The sequence below is a fragment of the Archocentrus centrarchus genome, unplaced genomic scaffold (assembly GCF_007364275.1).
Source record: "Archocentrus centrarchus isolate MPI-CPG fArcCen1 unplaced genomic scaffold, fArcCen1 scaffold_48_ctg1, whole genome shotgun sequence".
Lineage (NCBI taxonomy): Eukaryota > Metazoa > Chordata > Actinopteri > Cichliformes > Cichlidae > Archocentrus > Archocentrus centrarchus.
The window spans coordinates 2,334,709-2,353,480 of record NW_022060272.1 but is presented as its reverse complement, the minus strand read 5'-3'; the positions used below and the strand labels follow the sequence as shown (position 1 = coordinate 2,353,480).

Genomic DNA, 18,772 nt, shown 5'->3' with positions numbered 1-18,772 from the left:
GTTTGTAAGTGAAATTGTGCTTAGAGTTTTATAATAAGAGTAAACAAGATCTGTGCATTGTGTCTTAACTGTTAAAGGTTTTGCTAAAAGTGATTAATTTAATATTAAAAGGTTTAGGACAATAAGAATGTGGGTCATAGAATGGCAGATAACAGTTTAGCAAGTCAGAAAAAAACGTAAAGGGTCGCAACTGAAGTTCTCTTGACCAAGGTGAGCTGCCATAGCTCCACAACTACATGGTTCGGTGGCATTGGCAAGAGCACCGAACAATTGTAAAGATGGAAATGTATTTACCCAAACGTCCCAACTAACAAGCCCTCTGAAAACACTGAAGCATTACTTTCAGAGCGCCTTACGTTACGTACAGCAGCCACACTGTATGACATTAATTTATTCAAGCAAGCTGAAAATCTCGCGGTATTACCATTCAGACATCTTGCATTTTATTAAATCTGGATTTAGAGATTTTTTTTGCCCATTAAAGATACGTGGTATATTTATCTATAATTCTACACAGGCTTTGCTAGCCGGTTGAGTCCACATTATTTTCCCCCGTTTTAACGGATGTGAGGTTAGAGGCTGGACCGGGCCTCTCGTGCTAATCCCGCAGAGTAGAGACAGTCTCTCACAGGGGCTCTCGAGCCGTATTGTGCGTCATCCCCATCGCCGCCGTTTTGTTATTTTTCTCCGCTGAGGAAATATGGCAACCCCCGCTGCGGTCAACCCGTCTGGTAAGTGAGCAATTTTAGTGTCAACAGAAAGTTAACGATTCTAATAAAGAAAATGCAGCGGCGTTTTATTTCGAAGGTTGAAGCTCCGACAGGCCGCCGTAGCCTGGCTCCAGCATCCATACCCCTTCCCCCACCAAGCCGACATTCACGCCGCCTCGAGGCCATTCTTCACGGTTTTACAGCCAACTTATGTCGAAACAAATTGGTCGTTATGTGATTTTATGAGTTTTTGCGTATTTGTTGTCATACTTTTATTCCGTTTCGTGTCCCGTAAAGCTGCTAGCTCTATGGGTTCGTTTATCCAATCCTTTGCTTTCCTCTCTCGGTGATACAAAAGGTTATTTTGCATATTGTTGCCGTACCTCATTCCCCTTCATATACTGTGTGTTACCGCTAAGATATTTAAATATTGTCATGAAAGGGGAACAGTCATTTGGCTTATTTGTATATTTCTCTTCCTTGCCTGTTCATTCTTTATTGCACAGAAAAGCCATTCAATACGTTATAGTCTGCTTGGACAAAGACAAAAATCGTAGCTATTTAAAAATCTGCTAACGCACGAGGCATTTCCTGTTGGTTTTAGATAAATAAGCAAAGTACTTGAAATGAATTCGGCATCGAACCACAGCGAAAACAAGCAAACCTAATTTGTATAATATCAAAACTTGCAGAAATCATGCCCATGCTGTTGACTTGAATGGAAATTATGGCTCAGCTGTGAGTGTAGGCAGTCTAACTACGGACTGCCCGTCTACCTGCAGAGAGCATCTGTTGTCAGATGGGGGCAGAGTCAAAAATATATGGTACAACCGTCTGTGGGCTACTCATGCTTGCTCTGTTGTTTGTCTATCATCCAGATGGACCAACATCAGAGAAGACCGAAGTAATAACAAAAAGCTGAAGTGAAACCAAATGTTAAAAACAATGAAGTAGCCAGTGCCTGTACTTTTCATATTACATTTAAAAAAGAAAAATATTTGATGCTTTTTTTTCATACTTCTCCCATTCCTGGTGAACTCCTCTGTTGCCCATTTAGATGTTAGATTCAACTCATTGTCATTAGTGCACAAGGCACACAACGAAATGATCGTTCCAGATCACTCATCCAGAGACAAGCATCTGCGGTCATGCAGCCAGAGACCGGCGCTACCGTTAGGCAATGTGGTTTACGTACAAAAGTTGACAATGTAAAGGGAAAACAAACACAAAGTGATGGTAAGGTGGTAAAACAGATTCAGTGCTCCATGGGATTGATTCAGGAAGTATTTAGAATGCTGTTGTAGGATTGGAACAACATATTTTCATCTTCATCAAACCATTCTGTAAGAGCACAAGCTCTCTGAACGTCATCCTGGAAGAGGGCACTTTTGTTAGGCCAGAATGGAGGCAGCAAATTATCCTCTATAGCATAGCATCCCAGATCTAGATCCCCTCACTGTATGGGTAAACTTTTTCCAGTACGAATATCATAGCTTGGCAGCGGTAATCTGTTGATAGAATACTAATATACCACTGTTAACTGAGTAAGCTGTATTATTAATTTTAAGGAAGAGGCAGGGAATTCTTATTTCAATTCTAAGCATTGCTTTCATGAGTTTATGTAACCAGTTAAAAACATCCAAGATTATACATTTACTGAATTGGTATTTATTATTAAAGTAATAAATGAAAACAGGACAAAGATACACAAAAAAAATTTATATATGTTATTCACCTTATTTATTTGTGCTAAACCCTATTTCAGCTCAGTGTGAGAGTCTTTTCTCCACATTGCCGTAATTTACAGTTACACCATTTTTTTTCCTGTGCTTTCAGTCTTACTGTGAGTGTACCTCCTCACACACAATGTGTTGTATGTGGGGTGGAGCACACAAGAGCTAGGTGAAATCAAATAAAATAATAGTTGAATATAACATGTTATGCTACTATAATAAAAGCTTCTTAACAAGCCATAAACTGAACATAGTGAAAGTGAGAGCAACAGACTTTACTTGGTTTTTCAAGAGCTTGATGCAGTATTGAAAATCATTTTAATGTGACCTAATCATCTGTCATTGTAGTTTAAATTAAATCAAATTGAGATAATTTGAGAAAGTACTGTGGCAATAACACTGAAGAATGGCAAAGTAATTTTTTCCTGTATGGAGGACAGAGACTCTCTAGAAGAAACGGTTCAGCCATATTCTACTTCATGCTCTGCATCACTTCATTCACAGTGTAAATGAAAAGGGAATATCAATAAAGAACTGGCTGGTTGTTAGTGCTTTAGCTGCATACAGAGTGTTGAAATGAGGTGCTGTTAGAATGAACAATGAATAGTCCTGTTTGATAATGGAAGGGCATTGGCAGCAGTCGAAACTGCAGAAAAAAAGAGAGATGAAGAAGAGAGTGCAGGCAGCAAGGAGTGGGAGGAGACCAGTGTCAGGAGTAATTTGTGACAGAAGGATAGCAGGAAAAGTGAAAGGGAAGGTTTACAAGATGGTAGTAAGACCTTATGATCTATGGTTTGGAGATGGTGGCACTAACAAAAAGACGGGAGGCAGGGAGTGACCAGAATGGACAAGATTAGAAATTAGTAGATCAAAGGGACCACTCAGGTTGAGCAGTTTGGAGAGAAAGGTAGAGAGGCAAGTTTTAACATGAACATGTGCAGAGGAGGGATAGTAGGATATATTGGATAAATGATTTTGAATGTGAAGCTGCCAGGCAGGAGGAAAAGAAGAAGACCACAGAAAAAACTCATGGATGTTCTGAAGGAGGACATGTTGAGGGGTGGTGTGATAGAGTTCGATACTAGAGAGAGGGTGAGTTGCAGGTGGATGATCCACTGTGGAGACCCCTAAAGGAAGCAGCCGAAAGAAAAAGAAGACTGTCAGCAGACAAAACAAAATCCATCCTCTTTCTTGGTCAAAGAAGATCTGTCAGTCAGTGCAGATGAGTATTATGACTTGCATGTAGGCTGCATCCAACCATCCGAGCCAGTAAACCTACGGCTTTGACTGTTCTCTTCTCGTGTTATGCTTTTTGTACTGTATTGAGCCCCTACAATGTGTGGTGGGAACATGCAGTACGAGCTCCTTTATCTGACAATGAAAGTAAGTTGGCATTAAGTCATGCTGCTCTGTGTAGCATTAAAGATGGGGTTTGCTCTGTACTCTGTGATTAACCTTACAGTTTCCCTTGGTATGGCTGAAGAGTCAGGTACATTGACCTCAGACCAGATACACAGGGATGTGGGAACCACGTGTCACTGCAGAGGTGTCTTCATTTGGCTGTGATTCAGATCCATTTGGTGTAAGAGCTTGAGAAACATGAGAAGTGAAATGATATGACACGACAAAGATGATTCAGGCCATGCATTATACAGATTAATCTGCAGTACAGAGAATTACTGAAATAGAGCTGACAGTGCGTGCTAAGATATTGGTTAAATTTGTGAATATTTGTTAAATTGTTAATTGATCAGATAAAGTAGTTTTGCTTAGTAATTAAATGATTTTCCATTATCTGAGTAGTCAAACAACAGAATGCTATTATACACATGTATTAAAGTCAGCAGATTTTGATTTATTCAAGTCATAAACCTTAGAAGAATAAGTCCAAGGGAAGTGTTTCATACCCAGACTTCACAGCTTTGCTGTGGAAATGTTAAAAGTTAATGAGCCACATACAGGGTTGCAACTTAGCGACTTTGTCGCTAGATTTAGGAGCATTTCAGACCCCCCCTAGAGAGTTTTTTTTCCAAAAAGTGACTAGCGAGAAATTTAGCGAGTTCTCCCAGTGACCTCAGTGACTTTTGGAGAGCTGTTTGTTAACCTGAAATCCTCCACTATCGCTGTGTGTTGTGTGCATACAGCCTTTGTACTGCGTCCGTTCAGATGCTTTGGCATCACCCAGACCCCCGAGAGTTAGTGATGTGTCGATCGATACTGAAATATCGATACTTCAAAAACCAGACCTTTACGCTTTAAAATCGATTCTCAAATCCAAGTATCGATACTTTCAATACTTCAGTCATTTGTGATATTGTATCTTTTCAAGAACACATTAGAAAGTAATTAAATTATTGAGATCTTGCCTAAATGAGATGGGGTTGATGGGAACTACTTTTTCTTCCACCTGGTAAGTGTGTAATGCGTAAGGACGTAATGCCCAAGCGCAGCCTGCTGCTACTGCTCATTCACTCACTCAAACATAGACACAGTGGCAAATGGTCACGTGTGGAGCTATTTCAGCTCCACAAATAGCCAAGATGCAAACTGTTTGTGGGAAAACAGTGAGAAATTGTGGTAACACAACAAACCTCGTTAAACGCCTCAGAATACACCACAATACTGAGTATGAGGCGTACATGATGACCTGGACCAAGGAGGAGAGCCAAATGTCAGGTGCTGCTGTTAGGGCAGGACAGACGGAGTCCTTTGGTGTTGCAGGCAGGTACTATCCAGGTACAGAGAAAGGAAATGTAGCATTTTAAGGGGCGATAAGCACGGTCGCTGTTTGAGTTTAATTAATTAAGATAGTATAAGTAACGAAATAAACACATGCTTCAGCACATAGCTTCATGATTTCAGCTTGGAGTAATATTTGTAATATGCCTACGTGAGATAATCTCACAGAGGTAAAAAAAAAAAAAAAAGCTGAGATTTATTCAAGTAAGCTTTCCTAAAATGTAAGATAACTGAAAGTGGTTTTGTAGTTGTCATTAAATAATACAGAGCAATTGTGATAAAACTGCTATGATGAAATATAAAAAATATATACTAGAAAAGATAAATAAAAAAATAAAATTTTACCAATAAAATACAACTCATTTATTATCAGTCTACTTTGTGTTATTTGTTAAATGATCATTTTAAAATATAGGTATATCGACAAACATGCAATTATTGTGGCATTTATTTATTAAAATGTTTTACTGGCAATTTTAATTTGAGTCTCCTAATGACCGGATTACAAACACTTGATGTTTGTATTCTGTTATTGTAGGCTATTTGGAGAGAATCCATATAGCTCAATCTAAATAAGACTAAAGGCCCTTTCACACCGGATGCATTGCATTAAAACGACATGAAATTCCGAATCTTTCGAATGCGAACCTGTCGTGTAACCTATATACACACCGGACGCATTGCGTTTTTGCGACTAAATCCTCCCTATATAACGCGCGGTGGGAAAAAAAATGCAGTCGACATCAAGTGATGATGTAATGGTCCTGATGTTTCTAAACAAGAGAAGGAAGAAACAGAGTTTATGGGTTCATCCAACTCATAAGAAAGCAGCAGCAGGGAGAGTTTCATGGTTTGATCACGGAGCTGAAGCTGCATCACGGATGCTTTCACTCAAATTTCTGGATGTCAGTGGGACAGTTTGAGCTCTTGTTGGCAGAGTTGGGATCACATGTGAGGAGGCAGAGGATAATATTAGAGAGCCGACTGACCCGGAGCAGCGTGTAGCTGTGTGTCTGAGGTAAAATATTATGATTTTATTGTTCCCACATCACTGTATATTCAGTACATCGGTTCGTGTTTTGAGCTATGACCTCGCATGCTGCTAAATGCAGCACTCTGATTGGTCAGTCCTGTTTGTTCGCTTGCGAAAGTCAGAAAAATCGAACTTGATCCGAAAAAATAAATGCCGCAAATTCATCCTGTGAAATGACGCGGTCGGTGTGAACGGCTGCATTAAGAACAGGAGAGTCCCAAAAATATTTTTAACGCACGAAACATTCGCACGGAATTTACGCGTCCGGTGTGAAAGGGCCTTAAGCAATCTGTGTTGAATAAGCCCTGTCATTTGTTTTGCCCAGTGATTTTATTTCATTTAAGATTTTTGCACAAAGTATCGGTATCGGATCGGTATCACCAATACCAGCTTGAATTTTACTCAGTATTGGATCGGAAAGGAAATCTGTGGTATAGAACATCACTACCGAGAATACCTGGGTGTTGATATGCACCGTAAGTCACGTGACCTTAAAGCGGAAGTAGGTCTGTTCGTGTCCTCGTGATGCAGCTGGTTGATACGACGCCTCATTGAGGAGGTGGGCCCGTTGCTATGATACGTCAGCGTATATGTCTATGGATTTACTGAGCTGGCTGAAATCCTGCTTACTGAAGGATGGAAGTCTGTTCATTCAGTCTGTTTACATATTTTGTTATCTTACACAGGAGGAAGCACTTCGGTGAAGTCTACTTCACTGCAGACTGGCTTTTTAAAGAATCAGTCAGCCTTTTGCTATTTTTGCTCTGTATCTTTTCTATTTACATTTTAATAGCACAGCTGCGAGTCTTTTGTCATGCAGCAAAAAAGCATTCATTTATTTGAGGAGTATTATTATTTAAATATGCCAGAGGTTTCATTTTGAGCGGTTTCTCCTGTACATCTACAGCTGAATGTTAATAAAAGTGTTTGTGTGACATCTGGGACATATAGCTTTGACTCAAAAGTGCCTTTCTGTTTTTACCTTTGGGAAGAAAAAATATCAAGATATATTTTGTATATCAACATTCAGGTTAAAAATATCAAGATATTATTTTGTCCAGGGCGCCTGGGTGGCTTAGTGGTGAAGCCAGCGACCACATACATATGCGGCGTTGCGGTGCGGGTGGCCCGGGCAGCCCGGGTTCGAGTCCCAGGCCCCGAGTCCCGGCCCGTCGCCAATTTGCCCGCGTTTTTTTTACAGACAATGATGATGAATATTTAGCCCACCTTATTTAGTGGATATTAGTGGATGGTATTAGCTGAACAGGTGAACAGCCATATAAAGTTAATATTTGCCTCGTTCTGTAGTCCCTTATCTTCTTTCTAATTTTTAAATATGTAAAGACACATCGACTAATTTAATGGTCATAGCTTTTGTCTGGAAAAAATAGAAACCCGCACTCCACAAATTCTCTAAAATAGTTCATAGTGTGCCATTGTGTGATAGCTGTAACACTTTGAATGATTCACTTCATAAATGAATGATGGAAGGCCCTTCAGTTTGGTGTATGTGTGAGACTGTGTATGCATGTTCCTCTGGATGCAGTAACACGCACTGTATCAAATATCAACCATGTTACTGGTGCGCTAGGGCATACCAGCAGGTTTGTTTCGCTTATCCATTTCATCTGGCTGAATGAGTGGGTGTGAATGAGTGGAAAGATGGAAAGGCAAACAGTGAGCCAAACAGAAAGGATTTGTGGATAAGCAAAGAGAAAAATGTTGCAGTGGCAGTCAGAGGTAGGTAGGTAAATATGAGAGGATGATGGAGGCTGAAGTAGCATACGATGTAGTAACACAATAGAAGCTTAATATTGAATAGAAGAGCCAGCCTGCATTTTATTGGCATCATTATTCAATAAAAGCTCATTGAAATGGTTGTGTGCAAGAGAATGCGTGTATCCCTGAGTCACCATTATAGTAGATTCAGGTGTTGAGGCAGAAGTAAAGCCTATAGTGGCTTGCAAAAGTATTCATACCCCTTGAACTTTTCCATATTTTGTCACATTACAATCACAAACATAAATATATTTCACTGGAATTTAATGTGAAAGACCAACACAAAGTGGTATACAATTGTGAAGTGGAATGAATATTATACATTATTCAAAACATTTTTTACAAATAAAAACACTGAAAAGTGCGGTGTGCACAAGTATTCAGCCCCCTTGAGTCAATACTTTGTGGAACCACCTTTTCCTGCAATTACAGCTGCAAGTCTTTTAGGGTATGTCTCCACCAGCTTTGCACATCTAGTGACTGAAATTTTTGCCCATTCTTCTTTGCAAAACAGCTCAAGCTCAGTCAGATTAGATGGAGAGCGTTTGTGAACAGCAGTTTTCAGATCTTGCCACAAATTCTCGATTAGGTTTAGGTCTGGACTTTGACTGGGCCATTCTAACACATCAATATGTTTGACACCATTCCATTGTAGCCCTGGCTTTATGTTTAGGGTCGTTGTCCTGCTGGAAGGTGAACCTCCGCCCCAGTCTCAAGTCTTTTGTAGACTCCAACAGGTTTTCTTCCAAGATTGCCCTGTATTTGGCTCCATCCATCTTCCCATCAACTCTGACCAACTTCCCTGTCCCTGCTGAAGAGAAGCAGCCCCAGAACATTATGCTGCCACCACCATATTTGACAGTGGGGATGGTGTGTTCAGAGTGATGTGTAGTGTTAATTCTCTGCCACACATAGTGTTTTGCATTTTGGCCAGAAAGTTCAATTTTGGTCTCATCTGACCAAAGCACCTTGTTCGAGATGTTTGCTGTGTCCCCAACATGGCTTCTGGCAAACTGCAAATGGGAATTTTTATGGTTTTCTTTTAACAGTGGCTTTCTTCTTGCCACTCTTCCATAAAGGCGACATTTGTGCAGTGCACGACTAATAGTTGTCCTGTGACAGATTCCTCTACCTGAGCTGTGGATCTCTGCATTTTGTCCAGTCACCTTGGCTGCATCTCGGATCAGTGCACTCCTTGCTCGGCCTGTAAGTTTAGGTGGACGGCCTTGACTTGGTAGGTTTACAGTTGTGCCATACTCTTTCCTTGCAGCTGTAACAATAGTAATTTCCCTTTGGGATCAATAAGTATTCTGATTTCTGATTTCCATTTTCCGGATAATGGATTGACAGTGCTCCGTGAGATGTTAAAGCTTGGAAATCTTTTATATAGCCTAAGCCTGCTTTAAACTTCTCCACAACCTTATCCTGACCTTCTGGTGTGTTCTTTGGACTTCATGATGCTGTTTACCTCCCAATATTCTCTTAACCAACCTCTGAGGCCGTCACGGAGCAGCTGTATTTGTACTGAGATTAGATTACACAGAGGTGACTCTTTTTAGTCATTAGCAGTCATCAGGCAACTCTGAATGCAATTGTTGCACTCAGAGAAAAGGGGGCTGAATACTTTTGCACACCGCACTTTTCAGTTTTTTATTTGTAAAAATATTTTGAATCATGTATAATTTTCTTTCCACTTTACAATTGTATACACTTTGCGTTGTCTTTCACATTAAAATTCCGTGAAATATATTTTATGTTGTGGTTGTAATGTGACAAATATGGAAAAGTTCAAGGGGTATGAATACTTTTGCAAGCTATTGTATATAGGTTTTTGTGCTGTTCTACACTTGCCATTTAGGTTAGGACACTGTGTCAGTTCAGCATTCAGGTCTTTGTCCTAAGCAATCAAGAATCTTGGCCTTGCTGCAGCAAAACTGCATCTACATCCATTGTACTACAGCCCATCAGTGCTATGATTAAAAAACACAAGGTCCTTCTGCCATCCGCTGGCATGTAAGTTACATAGCTACTGAGCCAGCTTGGCATGAGACTATACTCTGGTCAGAGAAAACCCTGAGCTACTGTTTTCACTCTCATCTACACATCTCAGGCACAAGAGCAGTGTTGAATTGTGCCAAAAGACTGTATGAATGAATGAATGAATGAATGAATGAATGAATGAATGAATGAAGTTTATTGCCATGTGGGTGAACAAGTTCACACATTGGGAAATTGCAGTTACAGAACACCATCCAGGGGGATATGTGTCCTAGGGTCATGCAGCCGACCTTGCAGCGCTACCTTTATATATAAGTATGTCCAGGTTTTTCTCGTGATAAATGAGAGTTAACTTCAATCTTTTTACAAGGAAAAAACCAACAACTTAGTAAGGTGATGTGCTGCCATGTGCCACCAGAAAGTCTTGAAAAACATAATAGTGCATTGACATTGATTCACTAAATCTGAGTAAATACAAAATGCAACTTTAAATGATTGTTTCATTATTAAGGAAAAAACCTATCCAAACCTACCCAGTCCTGTTTGAAAAAGTAAAAGAAATAACATTAAAACTATAGTTAGTACTCCTTTGTTATATCTTACAGAAATGGGCAGTGAGTTGCCAGGAACAGTGTCAATGCCAGGAGCTGTTGGGTCTGGACAGGTGAGGAGGGGAGGAGCCGTCCCAGGGCCGTGGGGGCAAGAGGAGATCAGGAGGGTGAGTATTTTTACTGCTGATCTGCTGTCGAAGCGAATCCCCGACATATACTAGTTATGTGGCAAAGTTTAAAATTAGGGTGTTGAAGGCTGTGAAAAATAAAACCCAACTGTCCCTTTGTAATAGTCTGCTAACATTGTCAGCTGATAGACTGTCATAAATAAAAGTTTGCTCAGGCTTAGAACTGTCGCAATGTCCACAATATTACAGTATAACTGTACTGACAAGCCAATTTCTGTTGTCCTCTGCTTTCTAAATTTACCTGCAAGTGCATGTTTGTATTTGGGCAATGAGTACACCATCAAAGAGTAATTTTTAATACTGCTGGTAACAATGCTAAGCCTCTCTGATCCTTTCTGAAACCACATAAGATTTAACCAGTTATTTCTGGCACATCACAATGGTATGACTACACAGGTAGTACTGGCAGCAGTGAGCTCACTACTTGCTAAATGCAAACTCCTTGAGTTCCACTGTGGGACATGCCACAAACTGGAGCTGATTCTTGCTCTGTTGTTTAACAATTAGGGACCATCTAATAATCGGTATGGCTGATATTCAGGATTTTTCTGAACAGTAGTAATTAGCACATGGTTTTAATCATATTATTTATTATTTTAAGAAAGCATGGGAGCAGGGGCAATGCACAGAAACACATCTCACTCAGTTCATTCATGGAAGAAACTAATAAACACTTGAATTTCACTCAATATTGAAGCACAAACTTGGATGGTCCTTACTATAGCAGCAGCAGGCAATAATATTAGTTAGAATATTTTCTATTAAAAATGCTCCAAAATGTTCCAACAGCACACAGTAAATGGGTCTCTTTAAATGACTCCAAAGAACGAACAGCATCATTCCCTCCAGGAAATACACAACACCACAATTTTTTAGTTACTGATGGATTTATTCTCTTAATAATATCTTAATAGCACTTAAACAATGCAGTTAGCAAATCCACCATAGAAGTGTGCAAAATGTGTAATATTGTACAAAGTAAGCATGCATTTATGGCATATAGACGGCACAAGTTAATCTATAAATATGTGCAATTCAGCATAAAACATAAACAGATAGACCTCCCTGGCTAAACACAACCAAGAGGGAATGAGTCCATTTGCATAATAAAAAAAAAGTGCAATTCCATGTCACCTTAAAAACAACATTTCTTAAACTTTAGCAGGACTGTTAACTTCTTCAATGCTTAATGCTGATTCCTGGGATAAAAGGAAGTGCAACAACTAAACATGTCCCCAGGCAACACAAAATGTAAACATATTTCTTAGGTTCCCATGTAGTGTTCACACAAAAACAAATTAATATTCATAAAAATAACCTACATAAAAATTATTTAAACAAAATGTGTATCAAAAAATGACATAATAATTATGGCTTCAAACAGCCACCTATCACAATCCTTATGATTTCACTCGACAGTTTCACGCTCACATCAAACTTTGATTTCAGTTTTGCACAATCAGTCTTCAAACCTTTGAAACAGCAAGAAGAATGAAAACAACCACCAACCATTTACTCTACCTCATGCAAATAAATGTAAACAAAAATACTTACCAAATAATGACATAATAATTATGGCAGTTAAAACACTTTTTAATCTGAGGATAACATAAAGTGGAAGATACAGCTAAACATTTGGCAAAGGCCCTTATTGATGTACCATCCTGGAGGAGTTGGACTACCTGTACAATCCCTATAGGGTCCAGGTATCAGCTCATGCTACCAGTTGTGACGTTGACAAATGCAAAACTAGTGAAAAAATAGTTAGAAAAGATGAGGTGGGAAAAAATGACAGCGGCCTCCACCTGTAAAGCCATTTTTGCCCTAGAAGACTCTTCTTGTTGCCCCTCTAGTGCACCTGCTGAAACTGATTAACAACCACCTCTGCTACTTAACTGACCAGATCAATATCATAGAAGTTTAATTGACCTGATGCTAGAGGGGGTTTCATTAACACCAAAGCATCTGAAACATGATTAACAACTACACTTCCAGACCCCTACAAAAAATTACCTGCAGCAAGCCACTGGTGTGAATGTCTCTGACCAAACAATCAGAAACAGAGTTCATGAGGGTGGCCTCATGTCCTCTAGTGAGCCCTGTGCTCTCAAGAGTTCTTAAGAACAATGATATTTTGTATATTGTTAATTTATTTTTGACTCTTGGAAAATATAACATCCATACCAGCAGGTTTTCTCACCAAAGACCAAAGTTTGAAACAAGCAAAATGTGTTTAATCTTTATATGAATAGCCTGAAACTTGGCCTTAATGGCAAGGCTCTAAAAACAATCTCTGCACTTAAAAGTTTAAGTGTTTTGTAATCTTGTCTGTACTATCTTGTCTGTACTATCTGACTTTAACTGTCATATTTATATTTTTTTCTGTCCCTTTCCTCTCTATATTTTTTGTGTTCAAATAAAGACTCAAAACAAAACAAAATGAAACGGTGGCAGCTTACCACTTCTGTTTGATCAGCAGCAAAATGTGGAGCCAAAGCATAGTGCTCCTCAGACAACCTAAAAAAAATATTTTTTTTTGCACTGCCAAAGAAAATCTTAAAAATGTTTCTCATATATACTGTTTTCAATTATAGAAATATTTGTTTTTTTGCACTGTATTACTCAGCTTAAAAATAGTGTCACTGATTGTTGTTTGTATTGGCATAATCTTTATTTAAAACAAAGCCTCTTCATTTTTTAAAAACTTTTCCACCTTTGCATGGTCTGCAAATTGGGTCCTGTTGGCTGTGGTAGACACCTATGGATCTGGTGCTTGGGGCCTGTTCTTGTGCTACCTTGATTAGAGCCTCTGTGCTGTACTTTAAGCAGACCTTTTCTAGCCACTGGTAGAATTTCTTGATGCCAGCCACTTCCTCTCTGTCAATGGTAAATCCCACGCAGGGGCTCGGTCGTCCATGACAGTTCCCCCTCCTGTTCCTCATCATCTTCTGTCTTAGGTTGTCTGAGACATTCTTGAAGCAGCTCATCTCGAGGGCCCATTTTCCTGTTGTATTCATAGATGCTCTGTGTTTCCTCCTGGACTTATAGCAGGACACACTCTCCTATCACCAGTTTCACCACTTTTAGTTATCAAGTTTAGGTTCCAGGTGATAACTTAAAGTGTGGAAACCTTGTTAAATAACAACAGAGACTTGCTTTACACCTGTGAGAAGGTAGCGTAAAAGTGATTAGAAAAAAAAAAAAAAAAGATGGTGGTGATCTAATAGGAGGCCGTAGTATAAAAGTTGGATGTAGCCACCATGTCAGATATTGGTTAGCAAAGTTATACAACCTTAAGCTAAGTGTTTTTGCCATCACTATCAGACGAGAAGAGAGGGGTAGATCAAACTGAGAAACCGAGGATGCTGCATATTCACTGGCTAATGAATTTCATTGGCCAGTCATTTTTTTGTGGCTATCTTTCCAATACATTTATATAATATCATTTATTTAATATGTTTAACTTTATGAGAAAATACAAAATTTAATGAAGAGAAGGTGACTCTTTTTGGTAGAAGTGGTAATTCTCTTTTCTGTTGTTATTTCTCAGAATGGACTTTGATGATGAAGACGGAGAGGGGCCTAGCAAATTTTCAAGGTGAGAACATCAATTGCAGATGGCATCAGTACTGCCTGAAATTATTTTGTACGTAGTTCAGACAACCACACAGTTTTTGTTTCAGGGTGTCGGCAGGTCCAATAAATTGTTAGTGCTTACTGTAACCTGGTTGGAGTTAGCTTGGTTTGAATTGCTCCCTTAATTCCAGTTAGCATTAAAGCATTTGTCGTTGAGAGCCTGCAGATACCCTATTCGTACTCTTGATATGGACACCTCATGTTATTATTTATTTCTGTTTACTTAAGGGGACTCAAGTCCTCCTCTGTCACAGCATCTCAAATGTCCTCTCACATTTTTTTTTCATTTCAGCTCATTCTTTGTTCCTTTTCATCCAGTGTAGTGTGTGAGTGTGTGGGATGTGCAGTCAGTGCTTTATTTCTGAGGTGACAGAATCTGCTAAGTTTAATAGTAACAATGGAGAGGAGGAGCTGCTCTCTGCTGCCCACATGAGGAACTACAGTCCCATGGACACATTTAGTGATTAGTGGCTTGAGAAATACTGTGAAATGATGTGCCACTGCATGTACACTTCGTACATATGCTATTGCCATTAATTAATTAATCATTACTGCTGTCTCCTATAGTCAGTAGCTTTCATTGACCCTCCTTCTCATTATGTGACATTTAGTGATGCAAAAGAATACACTGAAAAGAAGAACTGAAAGAAGGAAGTTGTTTTTGTTTTTTTGAGAGGGGAAAGTGGGGTGTGAGGTGGCACCAATTTTGGCTGTAAAACCAGAACAGTAAGTGAGAGAGAAAAGGTTCTGAGACAAGCAACAACACTCTTCCATAAACATGCACAGTGCGAAACTTCCACAAAAATGTCACAATTTCACTGCATTCAAACTGTGGTGCTGCAGTGCAGATTTAGCAGTTGGATTGTTTGATTGGTTTGTTTTTTGGACTTCATACAACTTAAATAGACTTTTACAGGCATTGTATGCTTAATTAAATCACAAACAGTATTAATTATTGTATTTTTTTTCCTTTTTTTTAAACAAGTGCTTATGAGACTTGTTAGCTGCTTATGAGACTCAAATTTCCACTTGATTTGCTTCTAAATTTTAGTAAACCAACAGCATGACTGGTCAATCAGATTGCCCCCATTCTAGTCAAAAATGTCTCTTTCTTACCTCACGTAGACTTTGGCGCTAGACAAGCTGTTTTCATGTTCAGTGTTTCTTCAGTTTCTTCAGCATACACAAGTGTGATATAAAACTGGAAGAATCCAGTGTGCAATGACTAAGAACTTAGGAAGATAATATGTTGTGGCACTTTGTTTGTATATGTATTTTAGCATGCCACAACACGTCAAACACTTGTGTGTTTGATTACCTCTTGCTCTTGCTTGTCTGACCCCTTCCTTTCTTGTTGCTTTACTAATTTCTTTGGTGCCTTGAGATCGCAGTAGTAATGTTTGTGAGCCAATGCTAGCAATATGAACAAAGTTACAGCCCTAAAAATATATTGAAACAAAATCACACGACATGAGAAAATGTTGCCACATGAACCACTGCCACCTTGTTGTGTCCATTTTTGTTTGATTTCCATCAAACCCATCTGTCACAATGCATTAATATGTGATGAAATATTGCATGAGAATTGAATATGGATAGTAATGCTACTAATTGATGCCTTTCCTGCGCGCGCGCGCGTGTGTGTGTGTGTGTGTGTGTGTGTGTGTGTATATATATATATATATATATATATATATATATATATATATATATATATATATATAGATATAGATATATATAGATATAGATATATAGATAGATATAAAATATGCCCAGGGTGTTACATATGCACATATCCTGTCTTTGCTGTAGGTATGATGATCACAATCCTGGTGGGGATAAGGAGAGATATGCCAGGTAGGCCTAGCCAGCTGGGTATATAGAGGATTTTCCATTGATTCAGGGATCCAAGACATCTATTGTGATCCTAACAAAAAATGAAGAAAGTGTTTCCATATTGTTCGAAATACTAACTGCAGGTTCCAAAAAGTCAGAAATAAAAATTAAACAGGACAGAGTTTAACGTGTGAGGTCAGTATCGGTACACTTTCCAGGTGTGAGTACAGAAATACCTTTGGTTGAGTGCCTGACAATCTGCTCACAAAATTTTTCTTGTGAACTGCATGTCAGTGTTTTGCTTTGTTTTGTTTTTTTTTTTCCTCTTTTTGTTGTTTTTGAGCAGTTCATAGCGGGACTGGTTGCTTTCGTATGAAATAATCCACAAAACAGCTGCTCAACACTGTTTGGATAAATAAGGAAACAAAGGCATTGGTGGTGTTGGTAATAACTTTTCTTTTCTAAACTCAAAACACAAAATAGCTGCTGAAGTTTTAAATGATTAAATACTCAGTAAAACAGCTATACTCAGAACGTTGGGTTACTCAACATAATCCCTGGTTCTTTGATAACAGAATGAGGTGTTTCAATATGGGAATCGCCCTTGGCGTGACCACTTACGGAAGCTCCAGTGACACCATGTCTGTCTGTGACAGACCTGTCAAGCTGTGCTCAGGGCCCCGCCCCTCCTACTATCATGGCTGACCAGCTCCTCCCTACTCATTCTAAGCAGATTTCTTTTTGTGCCCAAGCAAGGAGGGAAGTGATGGTGAAACACCTCACTCTGTCATCAAAGAACCAGGGATTACGTTAAGTAACCCAATGTTCTTTTTCTAACTTCGCTCGGTGTTTCACTATGGGAGACATAGCCCACTCCCGGATTGCGTCAGCCCTCCCGAAGCTGTGCTCCAGTACTGCTCAGGATCTCAGCTCAGTCTTGAGGCACTAGACTCCAGGACTGCCTGAGCCAGGGATGACTGTGCAAAGAGCTGATCAGATTTTCTGAACCCAGCTGTTCTGTCCACATATGACCCCAAGGCCCGCACAGGGCACAAGGTGTTAAGCCTACGCTCCTCTACAGAGGAAAAAGGAGGGGAGTGAAATGCCAGCAGTTCTACTGTGTTGCACCTGTATGATGACCAGTGTTAATTTTGACAGCAAATTTTGATTTAGTTTTAGTCATAGTCTTTTGACGAAAATGTAATTTAACATTAGCGGTGAAAGCAGGTGAAACATTAGCGTTTCACCTGCTTCCCACACACCTGATCATTAACACCAACTTACTGAGATTATACGAGCGTTTTACAGCAGGACACACTCTGAAAGGTACAGGGAAGTGTTCAGGACTAAGATTAGGAAAGGCTAATCCACCACGGTGTGGAGATTTTCTCTAAACACAAACGCTAAACTGGGAAAAACACTTTACCCTGCATGACATTAAAATGCTTAACTTTGCATGAAGATCTGGGTGACTGGTTTGCAGATGCTGTCTAAGATTTGTCGTTTTTTTACCTGAGATAGTCGCCCCACATGGTTTACACAGTTTTGTTTGTCACAGCATCAAAGGACAAATGTGTCCATACATCGGCTCTTCTCTTTCTCCTTGCTGACATTGTTTACATAATTTTGTTCTATTGGAAATAAAGACAAATCACAGGCTAGTTTGCCCTTCCCGGGTTTAGAGAAAATTTTCGCAACTGTGCGTTTGGATGTTTTCCTAACTTGTCCCGCCCTGTCACAAAATTAAACAAGTTCTGATTGGATTTCGTTCCCGCCAAGCATTTTCGTCTTTTCATTCGTTGACGAAAGTGTCAATTAATTTCGTTATTTTTATCCTTTTAGGTAGTTTTTATTTAGTTATCGTCTCGTTATCGTCATGAAAAAAGGATTGTCGGGGCGACTGGGTGGCTTAGTGGTGAAGCCGGCGACCACATTCACATGCCGCGTTGTGGTGCGGGTGGCGCGGGTTCGCGTCCCGGCCCCGGCGCCGATTTGCCCGTGTGTCTTCCCCTGTATCTTTCCCCCATTTCCTGTCTCTCTCCACTGTCACAAAAAGCTGCTGTGGCCAAAAATGGAAAAAAAAAAAAAAAAAGAAAAAAGGGTTGTCGACGAAAACTATGACGAAAGTATTTCGTCAACGAAATTAACACTGATGATGACTCTATCACCTTAGGGACAAAGGCCGGGTTTGGCCTCAGGCATGCTTTAGTAAGACCAGAGGCCAACTGCAAACAAGAGGGGTGAATGGACAAAGCCTGTAACTCACTAACTCGCTTGGCTGTAGTTAGTTAGTTAGAGCCAACAGTAGAGCGGTTTTAAGTGAGAGAAGTTTCAACCCTACAGCCTCGATTGGCTTGAAGGGGTGGTAGGAGAGTGCATCCAAAACCAGTGATATATCCCATAATGGGACCAGTGGCCTTGAGACTGGGAGCTTACGGCATGCCCCCTTCATGAAGCAACATGCAAGACGGTGCTGACCAATAGGTTTATCACCCAATCCGACATGGCAGGCTGAAATAGCTGCCAAATAGACCTTTATTATGGAAAAAGCTTTCTCTCTGTCTAGCAA

At 39.7% G+C, this 18,772-nt stretch overlaps 1 protein-coding gene across 1 annotated transcript in view; it reads left to right on the top strand.

The window, feature by feature from the left end:
- Window positions 1-443: 443 nt before the first annotated feature.
- The window catches only part of arnt2 (aryl-hydrocarbon receptor nuclear translocator 2), a 175,977-nt gene continuing 157,648 nt past the window's right edge, over window positions 444-18,772 (top strand). The window contains 4 exon segments of the mRNA XM_030725130.1: window positions 444-731; window positions 10,598-10,680; window positions 10,682-10,710; window positions 14,282-14,329. Coding sequence (XP_030580990.1) covers window positions 701-731; window positions 10,598-10,680; window positions 10,682-10,710; window positions 14,282-14,329 — 191 coding nt within the window. The 5' untranslated portion in view covers window positions 444-700.